The sequence below is a fragment of the Anser brachyrhynchus genome (assembly GCF_964034855.1).
Source record: "Anser brachyrhynchus genome assembly, chromosome: 17".
NCBI classification, from domain to species: Eukaryota; Metazoa; Chordata; class Aves; order Anseriformes; family Anatidae; genus Anser; species Anser brachyrhynchus.
Window position 1 is genome coordinate 9,899,414 of NC_137710.1, and position 23,548 is coordinate 9,922,961.

At 49.9% G+C, this 23,548-nt stretch overlaps 2 protein-coding genes across 4 annotated transcripts; one reads left to right on the forward strand and one right to left on the reverse strand.

The window, feature by feature from the left end:
• Nucleotides 1-34: 34 nt before the first annotated feature.
• Nucleotides 35-11,749, forward strand: SMARCB1 (SWI/SNF related BAF chromatin remodeling complex subunit B1). 2 transcript variants are annotated; one of them, XM_080559898.1, is made up of 10 exons: nt 35-322; nt 1,523-1,634; nt 2,303-2,332; nt 3,360-3,489; nt 4,074-4,211; nt 4,835-4,962; nt 5,527-5,693; nt 6,132-6,322; nt 10,297-10,463; nt 11,379-11,749. In XM_080559898.1, the coding sequence occupies exons 1-10, from the start codon at nt 230-232 to the stop codon at nt 11,384-11,386; spliced, it is 1,164 nt and encodes a 387-aa protein (XP_080416024.1). In that variant the 5' UTR covers nt 35-229; the 3' UTR covers nt 11,387-11,749. The 2 variants fall into 2 exon arrangements, with proteins under 2 accessions (XP_080416024.1, XP_080416025.1); XM_080559899.1 differs by having other exon boundaries at nt 10,332-10,463.
• A 2,532-nt stretch (nt 11,750-14,281) lies between these two features.
• On the reverse strand, nt 14,282-18,379 carry DERL3 (derlin 3). Of its 2 annotated transcripts, none has more exons than XM_080559945.1 (7): nt 18,193-18,379; nt 18,031-18,093; nt 17,780-17,853; nt 17,200-17,293; nt 16,031-16,226; nt 15,522-15,612; nt 14,282-14,942 (listed from the first exon to the last, which is right to left on the reverse strand). In XM_080559945.1, exons 1-7 carry the CDS (start codon nt 18,283-18,285, stop codon nt 14,831-14,833), a joined length of 723 nt encoding a protein of 240 aa, XP_080416071.1. In that variant the 5' UTR covers nt 18,286-18,379; the 3' UTR covers nt 14,282-14,830. The 2 variants fall into 2 exon arrangements, with proteins under 2 accessions (XP_080416071.1, XP_080416070.1); XM_080559944.1 differs by having other exon boundaries at nt 18,031-18,096; nt 18,193-18,358.
• Nucleotides 18,380-23,548: the final 5,169 nt, after the last annotated feature.

Sequence of the window (23,548 nt, forward strand, 5' to 3'; positions counted from 1 at the left end):
GGCGCGGGGCACCGGGCCGGGCAGGGGCCGGGCAGGGCGTGGGGGGGCCGGGAAGGGCCGGGCCAGGCCGGGCCCGCCCCGCTCCGGGCGCTGCCGCCGCTGGGGGCCGCCGAGCGGGAGCATGCGCGGAGCCGAGCCCGAGTAGGCCGCGGCGCTGCTCCCGCCCGCTGCGCTCCGCCGCCGGCCCCTCAGCCCCCGCCAGGCCGCCGGGGCCGCCCCCGCCGCCGCGATGATGATGATGGCGCTGAGCAAAACGTTCGGGCAGAAGCCCGTCAAGTTCCAGCTGGAGGAGGACGGCGAGTTCTACATGATCGGCTCCGAGGTGCGGACAATGGGGCCGGGGGGGGGGGGGGGAGCGGGGCCGGGGGGGGGGGCTGCGGGGCCGCCCGGCTGCGCGGAGCGGGACGGGGGCTCCGGGGGCTGAGCCCCGCCGCCGCACGGCGGCTCGCCCCGCTCCCGGCACGGTGCTCGGCCCGCTGTGGCCGCGGGGAGCCGGGACGAGGCCGCTTCAGCACCGCAGAAACCGCCACGGGTGGAAGCGGGGGGGGAAAGAAGCGTGTTCCGGCCCCACCCGGTGGAGAAAGGGGGGTCCTGGGGGGCTGGGTCGGTGCTGGGCGCCTGCAGCGGGGCTCGGGGGCCTCCTGTGACAAGTGCGAGGGTTGTAAGAGCCGTCGCTGCAGGCAGCACGTCGGTGAGATCGCCGTGCCACGCACGTGGAAGAGGAAGAAGGGTCGCCTTTTCTGCCTGCCACTAATTCGTCTCTTGATGAGCAACAGATACAATTAAAATTTATCTGAACGTGGACGTTAATATCAAAAAGACTCTTGTTAAGGAATAAAAGCCCTTTGTGGCAGGCTGTGAGCGTAGCACCCATCTGAAAAATTGGTTTCAGAGTCTATAAAATCCTGCTGTTGTTCAGCAAGGCTTGCTGTAGCCTTCAGCACAAGTGAGGACGTTGTGCCAGGAAGAGCAGAGCTGCTGTACAGATGTTAAGTAAGTTTGGAACGGGGTTTCTGGCAGTGATCATATTTTGCATGTTCAGAGGTTTTAAAATAAAACCAAAGGCAGTCTTGGGGTGTTTGCTCTATCCACGCAATGTCTGGATGGCACAGAGGTTCAATGTGAAAGTGACACTGTCAGAGAGCTGGGTATCGGGTTTGATTAAATTCCTACAGAGCATCGTGCATTGAAACAGCAATTGAAGTAAAGTTAAAATTGTTCAAAAATACGTGTAAACAAATGTGTTGTTTTTTTTTTTCCTATTAAATTGATTTTTGTCAATAGATAGGACTTTGTTATCAGGCTAGTGAAATAAGAGCTCATAAAAGCTGTTTTCTGTATTGCTGCAAAAATTGTGTGTTATGATGCCAAACCCAACACGGTCAATTGCAAAAAACGTCTAAAAAAATCTTCTCCTGAGGTCTGATGTCATTACAAAGAGCTGAATTCATTTCAGCTTCTGCTCAGAATTTCTCTGAATGGAATACATTTCCAGGCTATGCTTCTGCTTTTCTTCCTGTAGGTGGGGAATTACCTGCGTATGTTTCGGGGTTCCCTGTACAAGAGATACCCCTCACTCTGGAGACGACTAGCCACTGTGGAAGAAAGGAAGAAGATAGTGGCATCTTCACATGGTGAGAAGATGAGTACTGAAGTCTGAAAGATTGCCTTGAAAAACTTTCTCTGAGGTTCAGAAGCTTCTGCAACTGTGAACATCGCTTTAGATTCACGCTGCAGAGGGCTTCATCACCTCGGTGATGGAGCAGCCTGCAGCAATGGCACATTAGCTCCTGGTTCTACCTTGCAGAGAATGTGAACTGATCAAACATGATCTGAAATCAAAATGAGCCTTGTGGCTTTCCTGGGGTTGGCTGCATTCATCAAAATGCAAAAGCCACGTCTCAAAAATAAATACCATATTAGAAGAGACTTTTGTTGGCAGAGAGGGCCATTTTTGTCCCTTTTTTCAAACAGGCAGGAATGTTGCAAGGATGTCCCATTGAAAATGTGCATCTTTACTTAACTTCTGTTCTTGCAAGGACTGAAAGTTTATGGCTCCCAGAATTTGTGGTGGTATGTTGCTACTGATGTAACTGCTACAGTAAGAATACAGCTGTCTTGGTGTTATAGTTGGTGGGAGACTAATAAAAAGCAGTTACATTTCTTAGCAATAGAACTTGTCGTGCACTCTTCAGGCCAAGGCATAATAAAAATAAATAGTTCATTCTAGACTTATGTCTCCTTCCTCCAAGTATCCTGGTGACCTGTTGCTCTTTTCTTTTTTTTTTTTTTTTCCCAACAGAAAATCAGCGGTCTCACAGTCCCAGGAGATGTAAGTCTTATCTGTGTGTTGTTATTAGCTGTGCTAGAGTAGGAATCTCCACTGTGACCTTTGGTGCTGTTACAATATACATTAATGTCTCATCCTCTTCCTCTGATCTCTCCCTGTGGTCGTCCTAATTGTGCATCCTCATCACATGCTGAACTTTTCTTTCTCAGAACATTAAGGGACTCTCAGACGCAGATGGTTTGTGCAATTCAGCAAGATCTGTCCTGAGGTTCTCCCCCTTTTCCAAGTCTTGCTGGTTTGTGCTCCCCTGGCTTAGCTTTCATGGATGTCCAATGTGTCTGTCCAGTGACTTGCTTTTCTATTGACCGTTAACTCTCCATTTCCAACCTTAAATCCACCGAGGATTTATAGTTTTCTGGGCTTTTCCCCTCAGAAGGTTGTGAAAAAGATTTTACATCATTGTAGATGTGCAGAGCTAAACCATGTGATTGCAGAGGGCAACGCAGGGTAGGAAAAAAATGTTTTTCTCCCCTTAAATAAAGGCACATTAGATAAGCTTTAAAACTAATGTTTATGAGGATTTAAGGACTTTTTTCCAGGTGTTTTGGATTTTTTTTTTGCTAACATTCTTTTCCATCTCAAGTAAATCTCCTAGAAGAAACGAGTACATTCTGTAAATAAGTTACACCCTGGAAGAACTAGGTTCATCCACGGTTGATAAAAGCCACATCTTAGTCCTCTAGTTGGATGTCTCCCTACTCTAGAAGCCCAGTACAGTTCCCAGAGTCTCCTGGTAAATCCAGTCTGCAAAGTAGGTTTAGGATGCTATTGTGAAGTACAGTGATGATAATTGAGAGAAGCCCATGCAATTCTAACTCTCTTGTGTCCGGACTCCTTCTGCAAGAAGACAAATGAAGCCCAAAGCACTTTTGTGTCACACACTCACACCATTTGGTAACTTATTGTTGTCCCACCTGGCAGGAAGGGCTTTTCACTCTTCAGCTTATTAATGCCATATTGCTATGTAGTACTTTTCCATGTTAATTACTGGTATCTTTCTCGGTAATAGATCACGGCTATACGACATTAGCCACTAGTGTGACACTGTTAAAGGCCTCTGAAGTGGAAGAGATCTTGGATGGAAATGATGAGAAGTACAAGGCAGTGTCTATCAGCACAGAACCCCCCACCTACCTCAGGTAACCAGCACTGGTGAGGGCCAACATCAGAACAGAGCTGCTTGGAAGGTGTTGGCGTGGATAAGAAATGCTGTCTTGTCCCGTCAGAAATCACATAAACCCAGGGCCTCGCCCAGGAGGATGCTTGCCCGTCTGTGCTAGCATACATTTACAGAGTTGGGCAAATGAAGATCTTCAGAATGTAAGGATTAGGTTACTGCCCACGTACAACAGGAAGAAAAACATTAGTGTTTGATGATGCAGCTCATTTTGCAATTGCTCCATTCCAATTGTAACAGATGTTTTGCAGAACACTCCGTACACGTACCGTCTGCTGAGACGTCATATTTCTCAGCAGCCCCTCTGTAAATACAGACAGAAAATCCAAATATGAACCTAGTATTTATAATGGCACACCTGGCTTCATATATGAGGAATAGTTATGATCTGGAGAATGGGCTTCCTGGAGGCTAGGCTAGCGTGGAACATGAGTTCTCAGTCGAACTATCATTAGGCAGGAGCTTGTAATTTAAAATTATACTATCCCTTAAATAACAGCAGTGGTGTTCAGGGTCTGTAGGTTAACATCCATTCTTCTTCTTCAGAGAACAGAAGGCAAAGAGGAACAACCAGTGGGTGCCGACTTTGCCCAACAGCTCTCATCACCTGGATGCGGTGCCGTGCTCTACAACGATTAACAGAAATCGCATGGGCAGGGATAAGAAGAGGACTTTCCCTCTGTGGTAAGCTTCCTTCTTCTGAAAAGCATAGTCACCAGCATGACGTACTGCCAGGGTCTGCATTTCTTCTCTAATACATGAGGCCTACAGTTCCCTAAATTGGAGGTTCTTAGTTCAACTGTATGCCATGAGGCTCTTCTTTACAGCAGCCATCTGTGGCTCAGAGAGGAGGCTCTCCTTCTGTCAGGAAAATGGTCGATACGTTTCCTGATCAGTTCCTTGTACTTTCTGCTGATTCGCTAAGCATTTGTCATTTGAGGAGTCTGCATACCCTCTCTGCAAAGGACTGAGACTGCCTCTCATTGACATATTCCTGTAGCTTTAATTTATTCGTTGAAAAAGGCTGCTTTCATTTTCCATGTAAAAGTTGAGGAAAACAGGATAAAACATTGTCTTAGAAAGGCATCCTTGTTTTATTTGCAGAAATGTATTAAGATAGGTGCATAAAAGGTGATAAACTCGCTATTGGTTGCCATAGCTTTGTACCCCTGTCCTGAGGAGTCTGTCTCAAGACTGGGGAGTTGGAGTATGGGGATGGTTTCCAACAAACAGCTCCTTCTTTCTATGGAGGATGCCAGATGTATCATTTTCTAGCGCAAATACTGTATTGTTGCTCTTTGTATTAGCTTTGATGACCATGACCCAGCAGTCATCCATGAGAATGCATCCCAGCCGGAGGTTCTGGTTCCAATCAGGCTCGATATGGAAATTGATGGGCAGAAACTCAGAGATGCGTTTACATGGAACATGAATGGTATGTAGGAAGGAGGGTTTCCTGAGGCTGGAGAGATACTGTTGCATTCATCACTGAGTATGAAGAGAGAACAAGCATGAGCCCCATACACACAAAGCTTTAAAGCCCTGCCACTTGGTGGGTTGTGGTCAGCTCTCATGTCTCATAGCAGATGCCCTGCCACTTCCATGAGTTCCAGTTGTTCCTGGATGCATGTAGTCTGAAGAGTTTAACTGGCTTGTTCTCCTGACCCGGTTCATCAGCTCAGCAGCATAATGGAACTACTCTGTCAGCTGCAATACTTAAATACCAAACAATTAATATGTATGGTTCCTTTACATATGTGGATTATTAGACTGTAGCTGTGTTATCTCCATGGGGCAAGTAAAGAAAGCTGATACAGGTCAAATCCCTGTGTCAGTGTGCACGTGTACAACCCTGGGACAAAAGCCCCTTTCATCAGCAAAAGGTGATGCGTTTAGAATTCCCCTCTTCACACTATAAGCTTAATTTTGTGTATTCTGTAAATGGCAGGCATTGGTGGCTGAGAAAGTTAAGTGTCTGTTTGTTCTTGTTCTGTATCAGAAAAGCTAATGACCCCAGAAATGTTCTCTGAGATTCTTTGCGATGACCTGGATTTGAATCCTCTGACGTTTGTCCCTGCTATTGCCTCTGCCATCCGACAACAGATCGAGTCATACCCAACGGACAGTATTCTAGAAGATCAGTCAGACCAACGAGTTATTATTAAGGTAATACAGGAAAGCAGTAGAATGAGAGCCGAACCAATTGCATTTCTCTGGTTATGTTACAGTGAAGGAGGAGTACAAAGGCTTCCCTCAAAGCCAAGGAGCTCTTAATTCCAGTCCTGTGTCCAGATTAGATTTTGTCCTTTGTATTGAGAACAAGACCACGGTAGCAGATTACTAAACATTCATGTGCCAACCCCTGAGATGATGAAAGAGTTCATTTAAAGCATTGTGGTTTCCTTTGTAAGAACTGAACCTTGGTGACCAAAGCTGAGTTGTCTTTTGTTACTGAACTTAAGAATTCAATTAAGGAGCGCTGTAGATGTAATGAACTAGGAGTTACTTCTCCACTTCTCCAGCCTCCACCTCCTAAGTTAAATTACCTTTGACAAGCTATTGCAAGAGATGGAAACAAATGACTTGTTCTTTCCTTGTCTCCAGCTAAACATCCATGTAGGGAACATCTCCCTTGTAGACCAGTTCGAATGGGATATGTCAGAGAAGGAGAATTCACCAGAGAAGTTTGCCTTGAAGCTGTGCTCAGAGCTTGGTCTGGGCGGGGAGTTTGTCACTACTATTGCCTACAGCATCCGAGGACAGCTGAGTTGGCATCAGAAGACATACGCCTTCAGGTACAGAACTGTCACCTTCCTAGCAGGGGTGTGGATGTGTGTTCTTACTCGTGGCCGTTAGCATCAGTGAATCTTGAACAGCCGACCTGATGCAGAAAGTTTAATTTGAAATTGGTCCTTAGGGCTTACGCCCACTCTATCCTCCTCTACTTTTTTTTTTTTCCATGGCAACATTGTTTGGCTTCTCACATTCATGTGCCCACTGGCTCATAAAACCACCTTCTTTTTAAACAAGTTTATCAGATGAGAAATACGTAGGGCGCAACTAAAGCCCTTTTCTTTCTTGGACATCATTTTGTATATTTCATCATCGAGAGATCTCCATAGAGACAGTATCATTTAAAGACCATTACTTGCGCAAAGTTAGCAGTGTAGAGAGTTTCCTTTTTTCCTCAGTGTTTTGGGTGGCTGTCTGCCTTGAAGTGACTGTGTCACACATCACAGGATGGTTAGATGTTACTGGTGAGGTGCAAGAGGCACGTTAGAGCATCATGTACTGCTTGTATGAAATAGGTGGACTCTTCTGGATAACAGGAATGTTAGTGGTGGATCTAACCAAAGCACTCGGAACATTAGTGACACTTGTGTAGTCACATCTCAGACACAGTCCTCTCTCTGGTTGTCACTGGCTGCCTAACTGGTGAACAAATGAAGCAGTTTGATCTAGCGCCTGCTGTGTTTTGTTCTAAAGTAGAGCCTGGTGCAGCTCAACCAGCCTCTGCTTTTGCTCAAGTATCTTTTGGTGGGGCATGTCAGTGAAACATCAGCTTTTGCCACAGAGAGGAAGGCTGTTGTAATGGACAGTGACAGAACACCTTGTACCTCCTTCTTCTAATGTATATGAATGACCAGTGCTTTTCTGTTTATGAGCTCTGCCTGACTTGGGCCTTACACTCTCCCAAGCCTTAGTATTTTGAGCTAGAGCAGACTGACACTGTAGCTCTCTACCCTGGCTGAAGTTAAAGTTGGCTTGATCAGAGGCTGTTCTCATAGCTGGAATGCAGCAGTGTCAGGTTTGATTAGTCAGCTTTGTAACTTGTCTCCTAATAATAATCATTTCCAGTTGTGCCGTGCCGTGTTCTGTGGCAAGTTACTGTACTGATGTTATCCTCCATATGTTGCTGAGTCTGCAGTCTGTAAATATCCCTTAATGCGTGCTGGCGGGTTTTTTTTGACCTCGTGCCATGGTGTTACTTGAGGAAGTTTGAGAGTTCAGCAAATGATGTATTTGCAGAGGTGGGGGAAAGGTGCTGTTGACACCAGTTCTGAAGAGGTCGATTTAAGGAAACTTGCTTCTAAAACGATCCCCAGTGTGGTTCATGTTAGACAATGGAGAGGGGCTCTTGACCACACGGAAACTGAACTCTTAGCATAGAGGTGGGGAGGTGACTTCTACGTTGCCATCCATGACAGCCGATTGATATTTGCAGATCCCTTATGGGATCACATCACCTGTAAGAGCAATGGGTATGTGCTCCAGAGAACTGATGAGGTAATAGATGGCAATGTGATGCCTTTCCTGTGCCACTTTCCTGTGCTTTTTCTCCTATTGCAGATACCTGAATCCCAAAATTAATCTGTGTACATACTTAATTGTTGGGGGGGCTCATTTCTCCCTTTGTATCGATCTTTCTAACTCACGGCAAGTAAGGTTTTATTCAACACTATCCAGGCTCTCGCAGGTGTATCAGATTAATGCCAAATTTACATTATGCTCTCTAAAAACATATATCCATCTCTAGTTGCTAAGGAGTGCTTCAATTTAGGGGTAGTTGAAATAGGTAGATTTCAGGCCTTCTTTAGCTTGTTGCAGTATTGTAAAGGGGGAGAATCAAAAACAGGAAGAGGAACCCCAAAAGAACAACATACATAGCCATGAACTGTTCAGAGGGAAAAACACTTAATTTAAGCCTTGTTTTGTGTCATAGTACAAACATGCCCTCTTATTCCCTCTTTTCTTCCTGCAAAGGAGTACTTCTGAAACCTTCCTGTTGATTAATGATATTTGGGTTTTGTGGTTGGTTAGTTCCTGAATTCCCAAACCACAGGAGTGGGGGTTGTTCCGAAGTCATTCCACCGATGTAAGGAAAGGGTCCGCTTCAGATATATCAAAAGAACCTTAATATCTCCAGGGACTGGGGGTTTGAGAAGTCATGAGCCTCTTAATCATCTGAGGGAGAGGTGAAACTCTTGTTTAGTTGATGAACTCCAGGGCTGTCCTTTCAGCTGGCCTGCTCTGTGCAAAACAAAGAACTTGAGAGCCCAGTGGAAGTGGCAGGACAGGAAGCAGGCAGGTAATGATGCATGCGGGATTTTCAGGGGGATGGTGTGCTGCAGTGCTTCCTGCCTCGTTGCTGACTTGTTTCTAGGGGCAGCGCACAGTGCTTCATAGCCAGGGCTTTGCCTTCCAGACTGGAGTGACGCTGCCTCGCACACCAAGCCCACTTGCCTGAGGAGCTGCCCTTCCAAAGGAAACCTGGGTATTGGTGTGCCTGTGACGCTACTGCCACTTGGACTCCACTCTCCAGTGGAAATCCTGCAGCTGACAGGGCATTGCAGTCATTCTGCCAGCACCTCGTTTAAAAAAACAATGGGGGGGGGTGTAGCTCTTTTTCTTTAGAGGTTAGGAGCTGAGGGAGGATTTTTCATTTTATGTCTGATTCTATGCTACAGAAACATGGATGGCTTGCACATAAGCTATGCTCACAAGGCTAGCTTTACAGCCCCTATTTAATTCTAGTGGGTGCTCAGCGCTGAGCACAGTAAAAGAGGTAGAGACCATATTACCAAGTCAAGATCTAGCAGTTAGTCTGGAATTTGTAGCATGTTGTGGCTAAGATGAATTTCCTGGATTTGATTGTTGCTTGGTGGACATCCACAATCCTGGAGGTAGATCTGACTAAAGTTTCCTCCCAGAATCAGATACCAAAAGCTTTGGATTAATTTTTTGTTTAATAGCTTTGATATAGATTGTCTGTTCCTGTGGCGATCAGCATTTGAGTTCCTTCCTGTGGCTGAGACAGCCATGTGTGAGTGCTGAAATCCTGCGTGGAGGCATGTCCCTGGGGAAGGATCTGGATCTTGCACACACCTGCGGGAGGGCTCCTCGTACACGCACACTTGCGCGGCTCAGGCTGAGCTGCTTTCTAGAATTCAAAGCAAACATTTACATTCTGAGGCTCCTCTGTATTTATGCTGGGCTTCCAGTTCCACTGTCAATATTTGGGAAGCTACTCCTGGTCAGTTCCTGTTGACTTTTACTGAAAAGTGACTAATGAAGCAGTAAACATTTTTGTGCATGTGATAATACAGCTGTTCAGGGCAGGCAGATCTCTGAGGAGCAATCTTGTGATCTGGGACTGAGCTGTGTGCTTCATTGGTCGTGCTGGGTGTAACCAGTCTCTGGTTGCAAGAGCAGGTCCTAAAAGACAACACTTTCCATGGCAACTGGGAGAACAATCCTTGTTCTGCTGTCAGGTTCCCATTCTGCCAGGCTCCCAGAAAGCCAGACGTGCCAGGGAAGAGCTGTTAGAGATGTACTAGGCAAACTGCAGCTAGGAAGTGAGAGTTAAGAATAGCAGAACTAGATGTAAGAGCCCCCTTGACAGTACCTGCTCAGCTATTGCTCTGGGAAAAGTGCTCCCCGCATCAATAAACAGATAGGAACATTGCCTGTGCTGTGTTTGAACACTGTGAGCAAGGTACATAATGGCCTTAATGGGAGTGAAGTGCTTCAGCCACAGTAGCTTTGATGTACCCCCTCTCTTGTGGTTATAGAGAGGTAATAATTGGTCTCCCAGAAACTTCAGGCTCCACCAGATGGTAACTGTCTGTCCCTGGTGTACTTCTGAGAACCAGACTGGGCTAAGTGGGGCTAAAAGCGAACGCTGAAGCCTGAAAAACTTTTAATGCTCTGTTGTGCTTGTGTCTTGGATCTGGGCTGATAACCCAGAGGTAACTGTGACCACTGACAGGTCTTGCTTTGTTGCCTTCTGCCCTGCCGCTGCAGCGAGAACCCTTTGCCGACTGTGGAAATCGCGATTCGCAACACGGGGGATGCTGACCAGTGGTGCCCTCTTCTGGAAACCCTCACAGATGCTGAGATGGAGAAGAAGATCAGAGACCAGGACAGAAATACAAGGTGCTGCCACTCGTTCAGACAGTTCTCATTCTGGCCTGTCTTTAAGACAGAAGTTAAAAGCTTTGATGTTTGTCTCTCTCTTCTGAGAGCCAACTGGCAGGATTTCAAACTCGCACACCACAACAGAAACTCATAGCCTTTTTGCTTCAGGATATTAAGTTGTTATCACCTCACTCCACAAATATGTAGCGTCTATTTTAACCATCTCCTGCTTGAAGCAAAGTTTCCTTTTTTTTTTTCCCTTGAGCTCTCTGCTTGTAAGGGGGATTTGTCTCTGTAGGAAGGCATTCATCAAAAACACTGGAGTTTCGTGCACTCTCAGGCTAACTAGCGTCCTGCCACAAGGCTTCCTTTTATGTAGGATAAAGTGCTGCTTGATGTAGGAACGGGCAAGGTCCCAGCTCCGGCCTGATTGATGTTGACCTGTTTGTCAGCATGGGAGCACTTCCATGGTTCCAGGAAGAGCTCTGCTTGCCGTAGAGACCCACTAAGCAGTGTTCAACAGGAAGTCAAGAGCACTTGCTCCTACTTGGTTAAATTGCTTTTGGCAGGTATAAGTGAACTGCTAGAATCTCTCCAAAAGATACGTTATGGGAACAGTAAATGTGCTGTCTCAGCTCTTTCTCAGGAGTATTTTTCTGCTGATGAACACATTCAGAATGGTTTTGCTTCTCAGCTGTGGCTGAACAGTTCTCAGTAGCAGTTGGTTTTATCCCACTTAATGAGCAAAATTGCCCTAAAAGCTGTTGCTGAATAGTGTTGTGGCGGGGGCACTCTCAAGTGACCAAGGAATTCCATCTAGGCAATAAATCTAAGGAGATCACAAAGCTGTGGTAACCTCCCCAAAAGCGTCAGTTTTAGTAAGACATCACACGACTAACACAACACTTACTGTACCTCTTTCTCTCTTCCTAGGCGCATGAGACGTTTGGCCAATACTGCTCCAGCCTGGTAAACCTCCTGTTGTGACACTGGTGCTCTTCCTACAGACTTCATCCATACTCCTCTCCCCAGATGGATCTAGGATTGGCAGGGGTCTTTCTGTCCCTGATGGGGACACACATTCCACTTGCCAAGAGTTCCCAGTACTGCTGACTTCTGCCCCCATCCCCTCCACCTAAATGCCACGTACCAGGAACGCTGCATTAGCACATGATCTAGCTGAGACCTGTGGCAGCTGTTGGAGCCCTTATATACCTGTGTGTGGACAGTGTAAAGATTCTTTTGTATAGGTGCAACATGCACTATTAGGACAACTTTTTAAATAAAAGGAATGCATACTGCTAGGTTGAGTTCAGTAAGTTTTAAATGAGTGGTGATCTCACACTGGTTTTGTCCTGTTAAAGCAACTGAGCAGTCCCAGGGCCTAATAATAATGCTGAACACCCGCATGCATTCAGTTTTCCTAAAGCATGAAGGAAACTTTTTCTTCAACAGGCAAAACAGTCTGAAATGTTTTTGCTGCAGGGATAAAGTGATAATGAGGCTTGGAAGATGCAACTGACTCTAAAGGATGGGTCTAAGCTGTTGCCCTACTTGGTACAGCCTGCAGTGAACTCAAGCGTCCAGCTGCCTTAATTGACAGTGATAGAACAGTTTGTGACTCAGTTAAGGTAACATTAATTTCCGTCAGCCATTAGCCTGGTGAAGTGTGATGTTTCCAACCCTTTTTTCTGTGAAAACTGCAGCTGGAAGACAGTGTCTCTGAACTGGTACAGAAGTTAAAGTCTGCACTCACCAAATGAGACTGCAGCTTCTCTTCAACAAGTGGCTCTGCTGTGGTCACTAGCAACCCACACAGCTGCCAGTTACAGCACACAGCATCCAAAACAAAGTGCATGGTCTTGAATACCCTTAGCACTGCAGTGTCAGGATTTTGCAACCCTAGGAACAGCCTGTTTCCCTGGAGAGCTTAAAACAAAATTCATTGAACTTTAAAAAAAAAAAATCAAGCTTGCTTAAAAAAACTAAGAATCTATCTTGCTGCTGCAGTACACCAGTTCTCTGATGGAGTTCCTACCCTTCACTCCAAGGAACTGACAAGCACTGCTAGCAGGGCAGATCTTGCTGGCAGCCTGACAGCTTCATTCAGGCTTTTATGATAAAGCCAATCAGTTTTACAATACTTGCTTGTCCACCCACACTGCTAGCACAGTCAAAATCTGTTTTCTGGCTTTAATTTATCATGTTTAGACTCGAGTAATGCAGAGCCAGCTCTGATTCCGGGGTGGGAGGGAACTTCTTCCAGATATTAGCCTGCAGAAACCAAGAACTTGAAGTTTAACAATTAATATTATTGCAGCCTTAGCCTAGACTCCTGGGCCAGAGTGGTATGCTATCCCTTATTGCAGAGGGTGAAAGATAGTTCAGTGCATGAAACAAAACCTGGAATTCCTGCTGCCTCCCATGCAGAATGGGTTTTGCCTTGTGGACATCAAGAACTTGAGTTCTTCCTGAGAACACTTCAGCCTCTTTGTTATGATCAGGTGCCTCTTCTGCAAAGAGCCTCTTCAGGGAATGTGATCAAAACAAGTACAAAACTGCCGTAGCCTTAAACCTAGCATCAGGCGTGCATTTTTTGAATTGCTGTGAAGCTTGCGGTTAAGTAACCCTAAACTTCACAATGAGGTATGGACAAAAGCACACAAGGATGAGAGCTTCTGTCGGGGTTTATGAGCACCTCCCTCTGCTTCTCGAGACCCAGAGAAGCTGTGGGAATTTCCCCTCCAAGCAGCCAGAGACAAGACAGGGAAGTCCAGGGGGCCAGGTCTCAGAAAGATGAGAACAGCCTGCTTTGTCCAAGCATCACAACTACCAGGAAGCAGCTGGGAGCAGCTTTCCCACCCTGTAATTACAGCTCCTTAGTTTAATCCTAGCCCCCACCAAGCACAGTCCAGCTTCTACATCTCACAGCTGTAGTTCTGCAGACCTTACAGACAAAACTTTTCCAGGGACTGAAACACCAGCTGCGCATTAGGTCATGTGCAAAGCACACAGCAAGCACTTGTCTAGTCTGAGGCCACTTAGCCCCTGGTACCTCTCTGCCCCCTAGAAAAAGATCACCATCTGTATGCTGCTTTCATCCTCTTCCTAGAGGGAAACGTAAGCGCAGCAAAACAGCTTGTTCAAATTTTTCACAAACAAGCTGTTTTCACGGGAAGCCCACAAAGGAGGTGAGAGCGGGGTGACTGTGATTTAATCTTCCTTTGCCACAGGGCTCCTGTATCGTGTTTACCTGGATGCTGGTTACTCACATTTCTGCAGCTTTAGCGGTGGCTTGCAAGCAGGCAGCTGAGCAGAGGGCACAGCTAACAGCTATCGTAAGATACTCTGCAGGTTTACTTAAGCTTCTGAAGTGGGGTAGCAGCACACATGCACTAACCTAGCAAGAATGATCAAAATCCATTTAGTCCAGCTGTTATGTTAGACTAATTTGTTTAGTTTCCTCTAAAATTCAGAGGCTTCATTCCAGAACTAAGAAATGCAACAGGAGTGGAATTACGGGCATGTTTAGGCAGCCTTTATTACTGGTGTCAAGTGCTACTTCCAGTCACTGACTAGAATGAGCTTCCAGCTCTGTTCCCTGTCCCTTTTTTCCAGGCATCCCTTTCTCCAACCAGACCTCACTGCCCTTCTCATACTCTGCAGTAATGCTTACAGCAGAGGGGAAGGACATCTTACAGCTAGACTAAATCTTGCCCACAAGAATCAAAAATAAGTAAGAAGTGTTTGAGCAAGCAGCCTGGCAGTTTTGAGCTAAGTCCTGATGAGTACTGGGACCTAGCTACCTCCATCCCTGGCAGAAATGGACACACAACTGAAAAATAAAGACTTTAATGTAAAGACTTTTTGGAAACAACAGTGAAAGAGGGTGGGGGGCTTAGAAAGATGGAAGAGGCTGAGCTGCATTCCACTACGGCAGTTTTTTCTTTAGGGACCAGGTTGTGCTTACACTGATGAGAAGTACTACTTGGTCAGAGGCCCACACAGATGTCTCACAGCAGTGAGAGCAGAGATCAGTCTTTGTACAGAGGACAGAAGTGACTTGGCACACAGCAAGTCAGTAACAGCAAGACAATGAGTAACTGGTTTAACACCCCGCTTAATACTTATCCCCCACCAGGTAACAGGAGCCATGGCGTAAATTCCAGCCCTTGTCCCTAGGACACCTCCATAAGCGGTCATCAGTTCTCGTGGGCAGAGCTCTGCAGAGCCGCTTGGTACGAGAGGAAGATGGGTTACCCACACAGACAGTGAAACAGGACATGGCAGAATGGCGGCAACAAGTATTATTCCAGTGGGATCTGGGGCACAGCGTAAGCCCAGCTGGGAGAGAGGAATCTGGCCACATAGAGGCGTCCTCTGTGTTACTGGGGGGGCTGCTGGTTCAGGTCCTGGTCTCGAGGCTGGTTTTCCAGACGATCCTCAGGGAGGGGGTTATAGTTGGGATCCTCTTCAGGCGTGTCAAATACCATCTTCCTGGCAAGGGACGTGCCCATCCCACCAAGCAGGCAGGTTAGGAAAGGGAGCTGAGGACAAACAGAACCCCCAGCCCCCCCGAGGAACATCCCAGCCCCCTGACACAGCCCCTGGCCTGCTGCACAAGCACCAGCTTCTCAGCAAAACATGCAACAGTACCTCAACCTCAAGGACAGCTGTGATCCCCAGCATGCAGCAGAACGTGTTCTGCTTTCTTAAACCACAGGAGTGCTTTAGAAACTTTACGAAAAAAATAAAGCAGAACTGCCTGCATCCAGCATTTCCACAAGCAGTAAGAAGGCTCCAGTTCAGCTAGCAACACTTTCAGTACCAGCAGCTGCTTTATGTGCCCTGTGTACACACGTGTAGCATGCAGAGTGCCAGGGCTTGCTGCAGCAAAGGCAAAAGCTGTTGAGCTGGGCTGCTACCGGCATGCATTTGGGTCCTATGGCTTAGCACAAGGCAGCAGCAGGAAGAGTAACAGCCAAAACAAGGTTACTCCACAATGCAACAAACAAGTTTGCTATGGAAGCAATGCAGCAAACCCAAGAAAACAAAACAAAGAACGGCTTTACTTACAGAAAGCTGGGAGTTAAAAGCAACTTCTTTCCTCCAGGCTGGTTGGGGAAGACATCTTCCAAGAAATAATAGATGTGACCCACTGCGATCCCTGGGGAGAGATGCCACCCAGGTCAGGCCCAGCCGCACCTCCCTGCCCTGTGGAACTGGAGCTGCTGGGAGCTTACATGAGACAGAGCTCCAGGAACCCCTCGGCTGGGTACCCACACCCCAGCTCCCTCCAGATCCACCTGCGCTGCTGCGCTGCAGCACCAGCAGCCTGGCTGTTTGCCGTGATGGTGCTTTACATGGGTGCAGAGGCAGGTGGGGCAGAACCAGACCCAGACCCAGAGTCAGGCCGAGCTTCCTGCACCCAGTTTCTGTCCTGGGTAGGACACAACAAGACACAGGTCACAGAGCTCAGCCGGCTCACTTGAAAAAGCCCACATCTCAAGTAAGATGAAACCAAGAGCAGAACTGGCAGCACTGTGGAGTGCCCTCGTCCCCAGCTCCCACCCACTCTGACTTACCCAGCAAGTCAATGATGATAGAATTGCCCAGGAGCAGAGAGAAGCCCATCAGGACCCATGGCAAGAAGGGGGCCTGGAAGTTAAGGAGCCCGAAGAAGTTCATGCGAATATAGGGGTTCCTGCGACTCCACACGTACACCAGCATGATGGTGAAAGCCTGGCCCAGGAAAAACAGGCTGGCAAAGAGACCAAATAGCTAGGAACTACCGAGTCAAGGAAAAACCTACCCTCCAGGCGCAGGATGCACGTGACTAGGAAAGCCACAGCTAAGCCAGCAGGTCAGTGTGCAGGACATTGCCCAAACCTTTCCGAGGCTGGCTGAGATGTACCAATCCCCCCCTCACACCCCACTTCCCTCCCTGCACCCCAGAACAAGACACTCAGCAGTGGCATGTCCACATTGCTCACTCCTTAAACTGCTTACTAGGGCCATCAGAGGCCAGGGAGCTCAGTGACTCTACAAAGTGACCATCATGAGTGGCCTTCAGGGACAGGCCTTCACTCTGTTACAGCACTTGTGAGCTGGCTCTGAATACAAGCCACAAGTGGGTGGGATCCCATCCAGCACCACCCTTCTGTGGAAGAATTTTAGGAGAAATGGCTCTTGCCATTCACAGCCCTCTTATCTTGGACACAAGGGGGTAATCAGAGCCAGAAAATCCCCATTGTAGTTGGATTCCAAATCCAGCTAAGGCCAAGCATGTGGCTGCTGCAGGCAGCTGGACACTGAGCAGGCAACAGCCAAGGATGGCAAGCAGCCCTGAGAGCTCACACAGCTCCACACAGAGCTCTGGGGGGAGAGCAGGACTTCAAGACATCTGCGTAAGACAGCAGCAAGACATTCAGAAGAGGTTGTATGCTTGGGAGGGAGATGTTTTCCTCTATCCAGACTATTTTGTCTTACAATTAAGAAACTTCTTATAACTGGGACATGTGATGGCCTCTCCAGCCAGTGACCGGTTGCCAGGACAGACGGCTGGGCTTATGATGATCAGCATGCTGAAGGCAGATGGCACGTGAGCACCCTGCTCTCTGCACTTGCAGCTCCACATTCTCCATTGCAGCCATGGGTCAGTTTTCTACATCCACCTCACACCCATCATAGCGTATAACGCTATTCACAGTGTCTCAGAAGAGTCCAAAGGGCCTCAGCCAGCTCAAAAGGATACTGTCATGAGAAACCCTCCGAAGAGGAACATGAAGACAAAGTCAGCTGTCCTTCCACGGAAGGAGCCTTCTTCTAGCATGCGGCAGTACCTGTACCTGAGGGCAGGAGAGAAGGGAGGGGTTGCAGTATAGGAAATTAACAGCTGGCCACCCCGTGTCCCCAGCACGACTTAGGGAATCAGCCAGCTGCAAGCTCTCGTCACAGGAAGCCACCAGCCAGGTGTCCGAGCACCGGAACACAACACAGCAAACTCCACCTCGCACCGCTGACTGCAGGGGAAGAAAACAGCAGCTGCTGTGCTGCTGCCAGCCTGCTGCAGGTGGCCAGGGCTCAGCCCCAGGACCGGGTGCTGCTCCCCAGCACAAGCTGCAGCCAGCCACAGGCTTCTTCTGCCTTCTGGCTGGGGTGGCTGCAGGCACAGCCATGGCAGCCTGGGGAATGGCTTCAGCACAGACCCAGGGAGCTGAGGGAAGTCCCCATCCCCAGCGGGCTGCTGAGCCAGATCAGCCCACACAGGAAGAGGGTGGGGGGATTACACCTAGGCCAGGAGAGCAGGGAGCTTTACTGCAACCAAAGGATACAGAAATATCATGTTGAAAAAGAAACTGAATCCCAGGGGCCCGAAAAAGAGGAAGTTGGTGACCAGCCTCCAGACCTGGAACAGAAGAGAGAGGGGGAAGAGGAGGAGGAGGGGGGCAGGCCGGGGGGGGGCTGTGTGGGCCCGGCAGCCGGCACCCAGCCCCATGGGCACCCCCGGGGCCTCCCCGCAGCCTCCGAGGCTGAGCGGGGCAGGGAGGCCGCAACACCCCCCGGAGCCCCCCAAGGGCCTCACCTGGAGCTTCCTGAAGATGAGGTCGGGGTTGAAGTACAGCTGGAAGGGGGTGAGGAGCTCCAGCTGCTGCGGGGACACACACACACAGACACACAGAGCTGGCACCGCCGCCCCGGGCCGCACCCACCACCACCCCCCGCCCGCCGCCGCCACCCCCCTCACCACGGCGGCGGTGGTGAGCACGCAGGCCGTGGTGTAGGCCCTGGTCACGGCCGGCACCCCCAGGTACTCCTGCGCCAGCCCCGCGTAGGCCATGGCCGCACGGCCCGCACCCGGCCCCGCCGCGGGGCCTTTAACGCCCCCCCCTCCCGTCACCGTGCGCACGCCCCCGCCTCGGCCAATCGCGGCGCGGCAGGAGGAGCGGGACGGCCAATGGGAGGGCGCCTCGTGCCGGCTGGGTCCGATGGAGAGGGGATGGGGTGGGAGGGGAGCGGGAGGCCGGAGGAGGGAGGGGATGGGGGATCACGTGCGGCCGGGGGGGCGGCCAATCAGCGGGGGCGTGGCGGGGGCGTGGCGGGGGCGTGGCCTCGGAGCGCGCGCTGCACGTGGTGGCGCGCCTGGCGCCGCCGGGGACCGGGGGGAACCGGGCCGGGCCGGGGCGGGCTGCGCAGCGCAGGGTGCCTGCAAGGAGCCGCCAGCGCGGTGTCAGCAGGGGAGGGAGTCCTCGTGTTTGCCACCGCCTCCCCCTGACTGCTGCTCGGTGAACAAAACCCAGCAGGACGGGGGTACCACGAGGTTAAGGCAGCACAGAGTCACAGAGTCATCCCGGCCGGCAGAGCCCCCCCAAGCCCACCTGGTGCCACCACCCCCTACCACCGCTGTCACCGCTGACCCACGTCCCCAAGCACCGCGTCCAGCCTCCCCCTGAACGCCCCCGGGGATGGTGATGCCACCACCTCCCCGGGCAGCCCATCCCAACGCCTGGCTGCTCTTTACATGGGGGAGGAGGAGCAGAGGAACCAGGTGGCACACGAGGCAGGGGCAGGTCGCTGAGCACCCCGGTGCTGCGGTGCCCAGAAGAGCGCTGCAGGTCCGAGCTGCGCTGGGGGTGCTGCGAACGGAGCCCAGGGGGAGTGTGGGCTTGAACTGCAGCCGGGGGGATGCCCTGGGCTGTGCTGGTACAGCCTTTTGGTGGGAGCTCCAGCAGGCGAGAAGGGCCAAGCTTATGGGGACGGAGAGCTGCTGATCAGGGCCAGGAGCTCTCAAAGCGCTGCCTGGATTCGTGTGGCTATTTCAGCCCACACGTCCCACGGCCGCCGCTTTGCGCCCTGGTGGTGCACAGCCCCAGCAGATGGGGCAACTGCAACCGAGTGCACAAACTGAGAGCGAACAAACGGATGATGAATGAAATGAATGATCAAGGATCTGCTCCTCTGGATGGGGGATTAGAGATTTCCTATCTGCTCTCACTGGAAGCAGACAGGGGGACAGGCAGAAGCGGAGTCCAAGCCCTGTGATTCCTGCACCTAGCTTGCTCGAGCCAAGGCTGGAGACAAACATTTGGAGCCTCAGCTGGAAGGTCGGCATCCTGGAGCTCAGCCTCACTGGCTCCACGGAGATGAGAACCCAAATGACCGACCCCACTTGCTCCACGTGGAGGACTGTGTGCAAATCAGACATTACGTGAGATGTAAAAGAAATGTCATCAGTTTATCATTTTCCTTCTTTTCCTTTGTTTAACAGCCAAAACTAGAGAGCTCTACACCAGGGTTTCGCTTAAGGCCTTCTTTTCTATGAGCCAAGAGGGGAGAGTGGGAAGGTGATGAAACGCATCAGGAAGCTCCCATCCCGCACAGGAGGAGGCCAAACAACCCCGTGACACCTCCGGTTCCCAGGCTGCTTTCTGCCCGTGATCTCACTCCCTTCGGAGCCCAGCCAAGCTGACTCCATGCATTACGGCACCCGGGGCAGCTTCAGTCGTTATTACAATCCTTGTCACATTTTATGGGCTCTGGGAATTACGTCCTCCCGCCACCTCGCATCAGCCCAGACGCATGGCTGGGCTCTCATTATGCCCCTCTGTACTGATGCTGACATGGCTCCTTCTGCAAAACCCCGGAATCCAATTAAACCCCCCCAAAAGCCAAACCAATCTATTTGTCTCAGCTGCAAGGCAGTACAAGGGACTGCCAGAACGAAAGTGCTGCCCAGGAGCTGCTTTGCCGCCCTGTCTCCTGTCATCCTTCCCCTGGCCTGGGCCCCAAAGCTGATGCGAACACAGCACTGGCAGCAAGGACCTGTCTGGGGAGCTGGTCGCCACAACCCCACAGTCTGTGTTCAAGTCAGGCATGGGAAGAACTGAAACGCAACGGCACCAGAGGCAACTCCTCCATGCAGTGTTTACCAGCTGTGCCTGTGCGGGTTTAGTGACAGTAACCCGTTGCACTGTGAGCTTTTGCGGTCTACAGACCAGCTCGCAAGAAAATGTTCCTGGGCAGGAAGAGCTGGTGTGTGCTGCACGCCCATCGCCGGGCGTTCAGGAGGAGAGAGTGGGTCTTGTGCACTGTTTGCTGTGGATTCGTTTGGCCTTTGATTTAAACATATGTTTATATTTTCTGAGGGGAATGGTTTTGTGAATACACAGTGACGGACCAATACTGTTACCTCTCGTTTTGTTTTCTCCAATTCTGGGGAGATTTTAAGGAATCACAGACTCACAGAATGGTTTGGGATGGATGGGACCTTAGAGATCATCTGCTCCAAGCCCCCTGCCCTGGGCAGGGACACCTCCCACCGCGCCAGGTTGCTCAAAGCCCCATCCAGCCTGGCCGTGGGCACTGCCAGGGATGGGGCAGAAGCATTCGAACATGCAAGTATTTGCCTGGGGTGGCAGGTGAGCTTCGTCCCGCGACAGAAACTCAACAGCTTCCCGTCTCAGTTTCTGCAAACCAAACCAGCAAAGAGTTAGCAAACAAAGAAGAAAGCTCAAACTCTCCCCATGAGTTAAGCAGCTCACAAACCTCAAGGAGGCACATGAGCAAAGATAAATGGGCTGTCGTACAGTTCATCTCCTTTGTTTGTAGTAAATTATTGTGTGTAATTCATGTTTCCTGTCCATAAATGCCAGAGGAACTTGAAGACATGGAATCCTTTCTAATTTAGTAAAGACAAAAACAATTCCTCTAAAGCCCATCTGGAACTTGTTTTTATCATAATTGTTTTGGGCTCAGTAACGAGTTCAAGATCTAACTGCCCTCCCTAATTGTTTCAAGAATAAACAGATGCTCTGTTTAAAGGCAGCAGCTCCCCTTTTGCCCAGGCAGCAGTCTGCGGGGTTGTGGATGAGAGGAGCCGTGTGCCGCGTCAGCACAGCCCTAACGAGCACTCGGCGCCCTCCAGCAGGAGCCTCAGGTCCGTCAGAGGCTGGTGGGGCCCGAAACCAGCCCCCAGCCACGATCTCAGTGAGTGTCCCGCTGGTGACACGTGCCTTCTGCTCTTTCATGCCATCAGCTCAACCCCAGGCCACCCAGCCCTGAGTCCCTTGGCCTCCCTAAGGCTCCATCCCCAGCAGTAGAGCCCCAGTTCTTCGCTTCCCCTGAACACCACAACAAGCCCCCTGCCTGTGTGAGGCTGTGCACAAGGTCTCACCCACCCTAGTGGTCTCCAGGAGCTGCCGTGCCTCAGGTCACTGCCAGCCCGGGTGTAGGAGCGGTCACCACATCAGTGGAGCTGCCTTGCATGAGGAGCACACTCAGAAAGGCACAACGGCCAGAGGAATCCTCCTGGGGAGCTTGTTTCTGCTCTCAGACTGTCCTTGGTGGCATGGCTGACAAGTGCCAAGAGCCCCAGATCCACCACAAAGCAGTCACGAAGTGTCTCTCTCCACTCTCTCCTCCAGTTTTGGAAACTCAGCTCCATGAACCCGCGGTGCATAGATAAGCCGTGTAATCATAACCACCCGAGGCACTTGGACTATTTACTTTTCCGTGTTTAATGGCCATATATAAATTCCTTCACTGGAGGATTTCCTATCACACATCAGCTAACTCTCTAGTTTGATGGCTGAAGTCAGGGGAAGATGAATCATACAGAATTGGATGTTGTTTTTTTTATTATTTGCTTGTTTATTAGAAAGAAACTAAAAATAGCATTTATTGCTCAGTCCTCCAAGGACATGTGGGTTGCACAGGGTTTGTGGTAAATCAGAGTTTGTGTTGTTTTTATTTCTTATGACTTTTTAGTTCAAAAACACAGCTTTGCTTCTGGCATATCACGAGAAAGAAGATGTAGCCTCAATCTCCTTGAGCAGAGCCTGGTCACACATCCAAATACAGCACCTCTTCCAAACAGCTTCTGATCACGAACATCAAAAAAGAAAAGCTCTGTCTTTTAGCATAGTTGTTGGTTCTTTGTTTTGTTTTGTTTTCCCCAGTGCTTAATCACTCTTGTTACATTCTTCTGCCTTGTGATCTGCTCTCTGCACCCCAGGTCACCTCCCACAGCTGTCGGTGGGGAATATCATTCAAGGGCATTCATTTTGTAACGCTCATTTCATAACCGCTGTGGCCAGATCACCACGAGAACGACAAACAATGCTCGTTTCCTACAAAAGAAGGTCTGTGCTCAGCTGCACAACAGCAGCACGTACAAGCGAGCACGCTGTCAGCTGGTGAAGACCCCTGCAAGGCATCAGAAGCAGCGGTGGCGCTTCGGTTCTCAGGGAGGCAGGACGATGTACGTGTCCCAGCCCAGGTGTCTCTCAATAAGCTGGGAACAGCTCTAAGAAAAGGCTCTGTCTGAGGGGGGTGTTAAATAAGATGTCAGGATGAGTCTGACGCTGTGACACGCCTGCACACATTTCCCTCGCCTCTGACAGGCACATCCAGCACCACTTACTGCCATGTGGCAGAGGTAAGCACTCGTCCCTTGCACACGGAGGTTTTGTTCAGCCGGTTTGCTCTCCCCAGCCTTCAGGTCACCCAGTTTCAACAAAGCCCCTGTATCAGAATATGGTACAAAGGATGAAGGAAAGGGAATAGTTCAGCTACAGCTTGACCTACAGCTCAAAATGGACCAAGAAAAGGGCACTTCAATTATTAGTAGTTTTTTGGGCTTTCTCGGTTTTCCCAGAGAACCTCCATTGCTTATCAGGAGGATGAAAATGTCAACTGCACAGGAGACCGAGCCATTCTTCTGACATCCCAGATCCCAGCTGGCAAGTGAAAGCAGCGAGCTGTCCTGGCCGCGTCAGCCCTCGTGTCCTCACAGGACTCAGCTCCCATGCGTCTCCTCGGGGCTGGAGAACATCCCAGTGGCTGTGTGGTAGCAGAGGCTCTGTCAGCATTGGGTCCCTGCCCTGAGAAGCCTCGGCGATGCAGCCCATTTCCTGAAGTTGTCACACAGTGTCTTGACCTTACACAGATTGCAGTTTTTTTTCTAAGGAACATTACGGAACTGCTGGAAATGGAATAACGGTGTCACAGCGGGGCATTTGCTTCCTACGCAGAAAATCCCTTTTAACAGCTAAGTTTTGTAAGCATTGCTTTCACCATAAAACCAGCAGAGCTGCTGGCTGGTG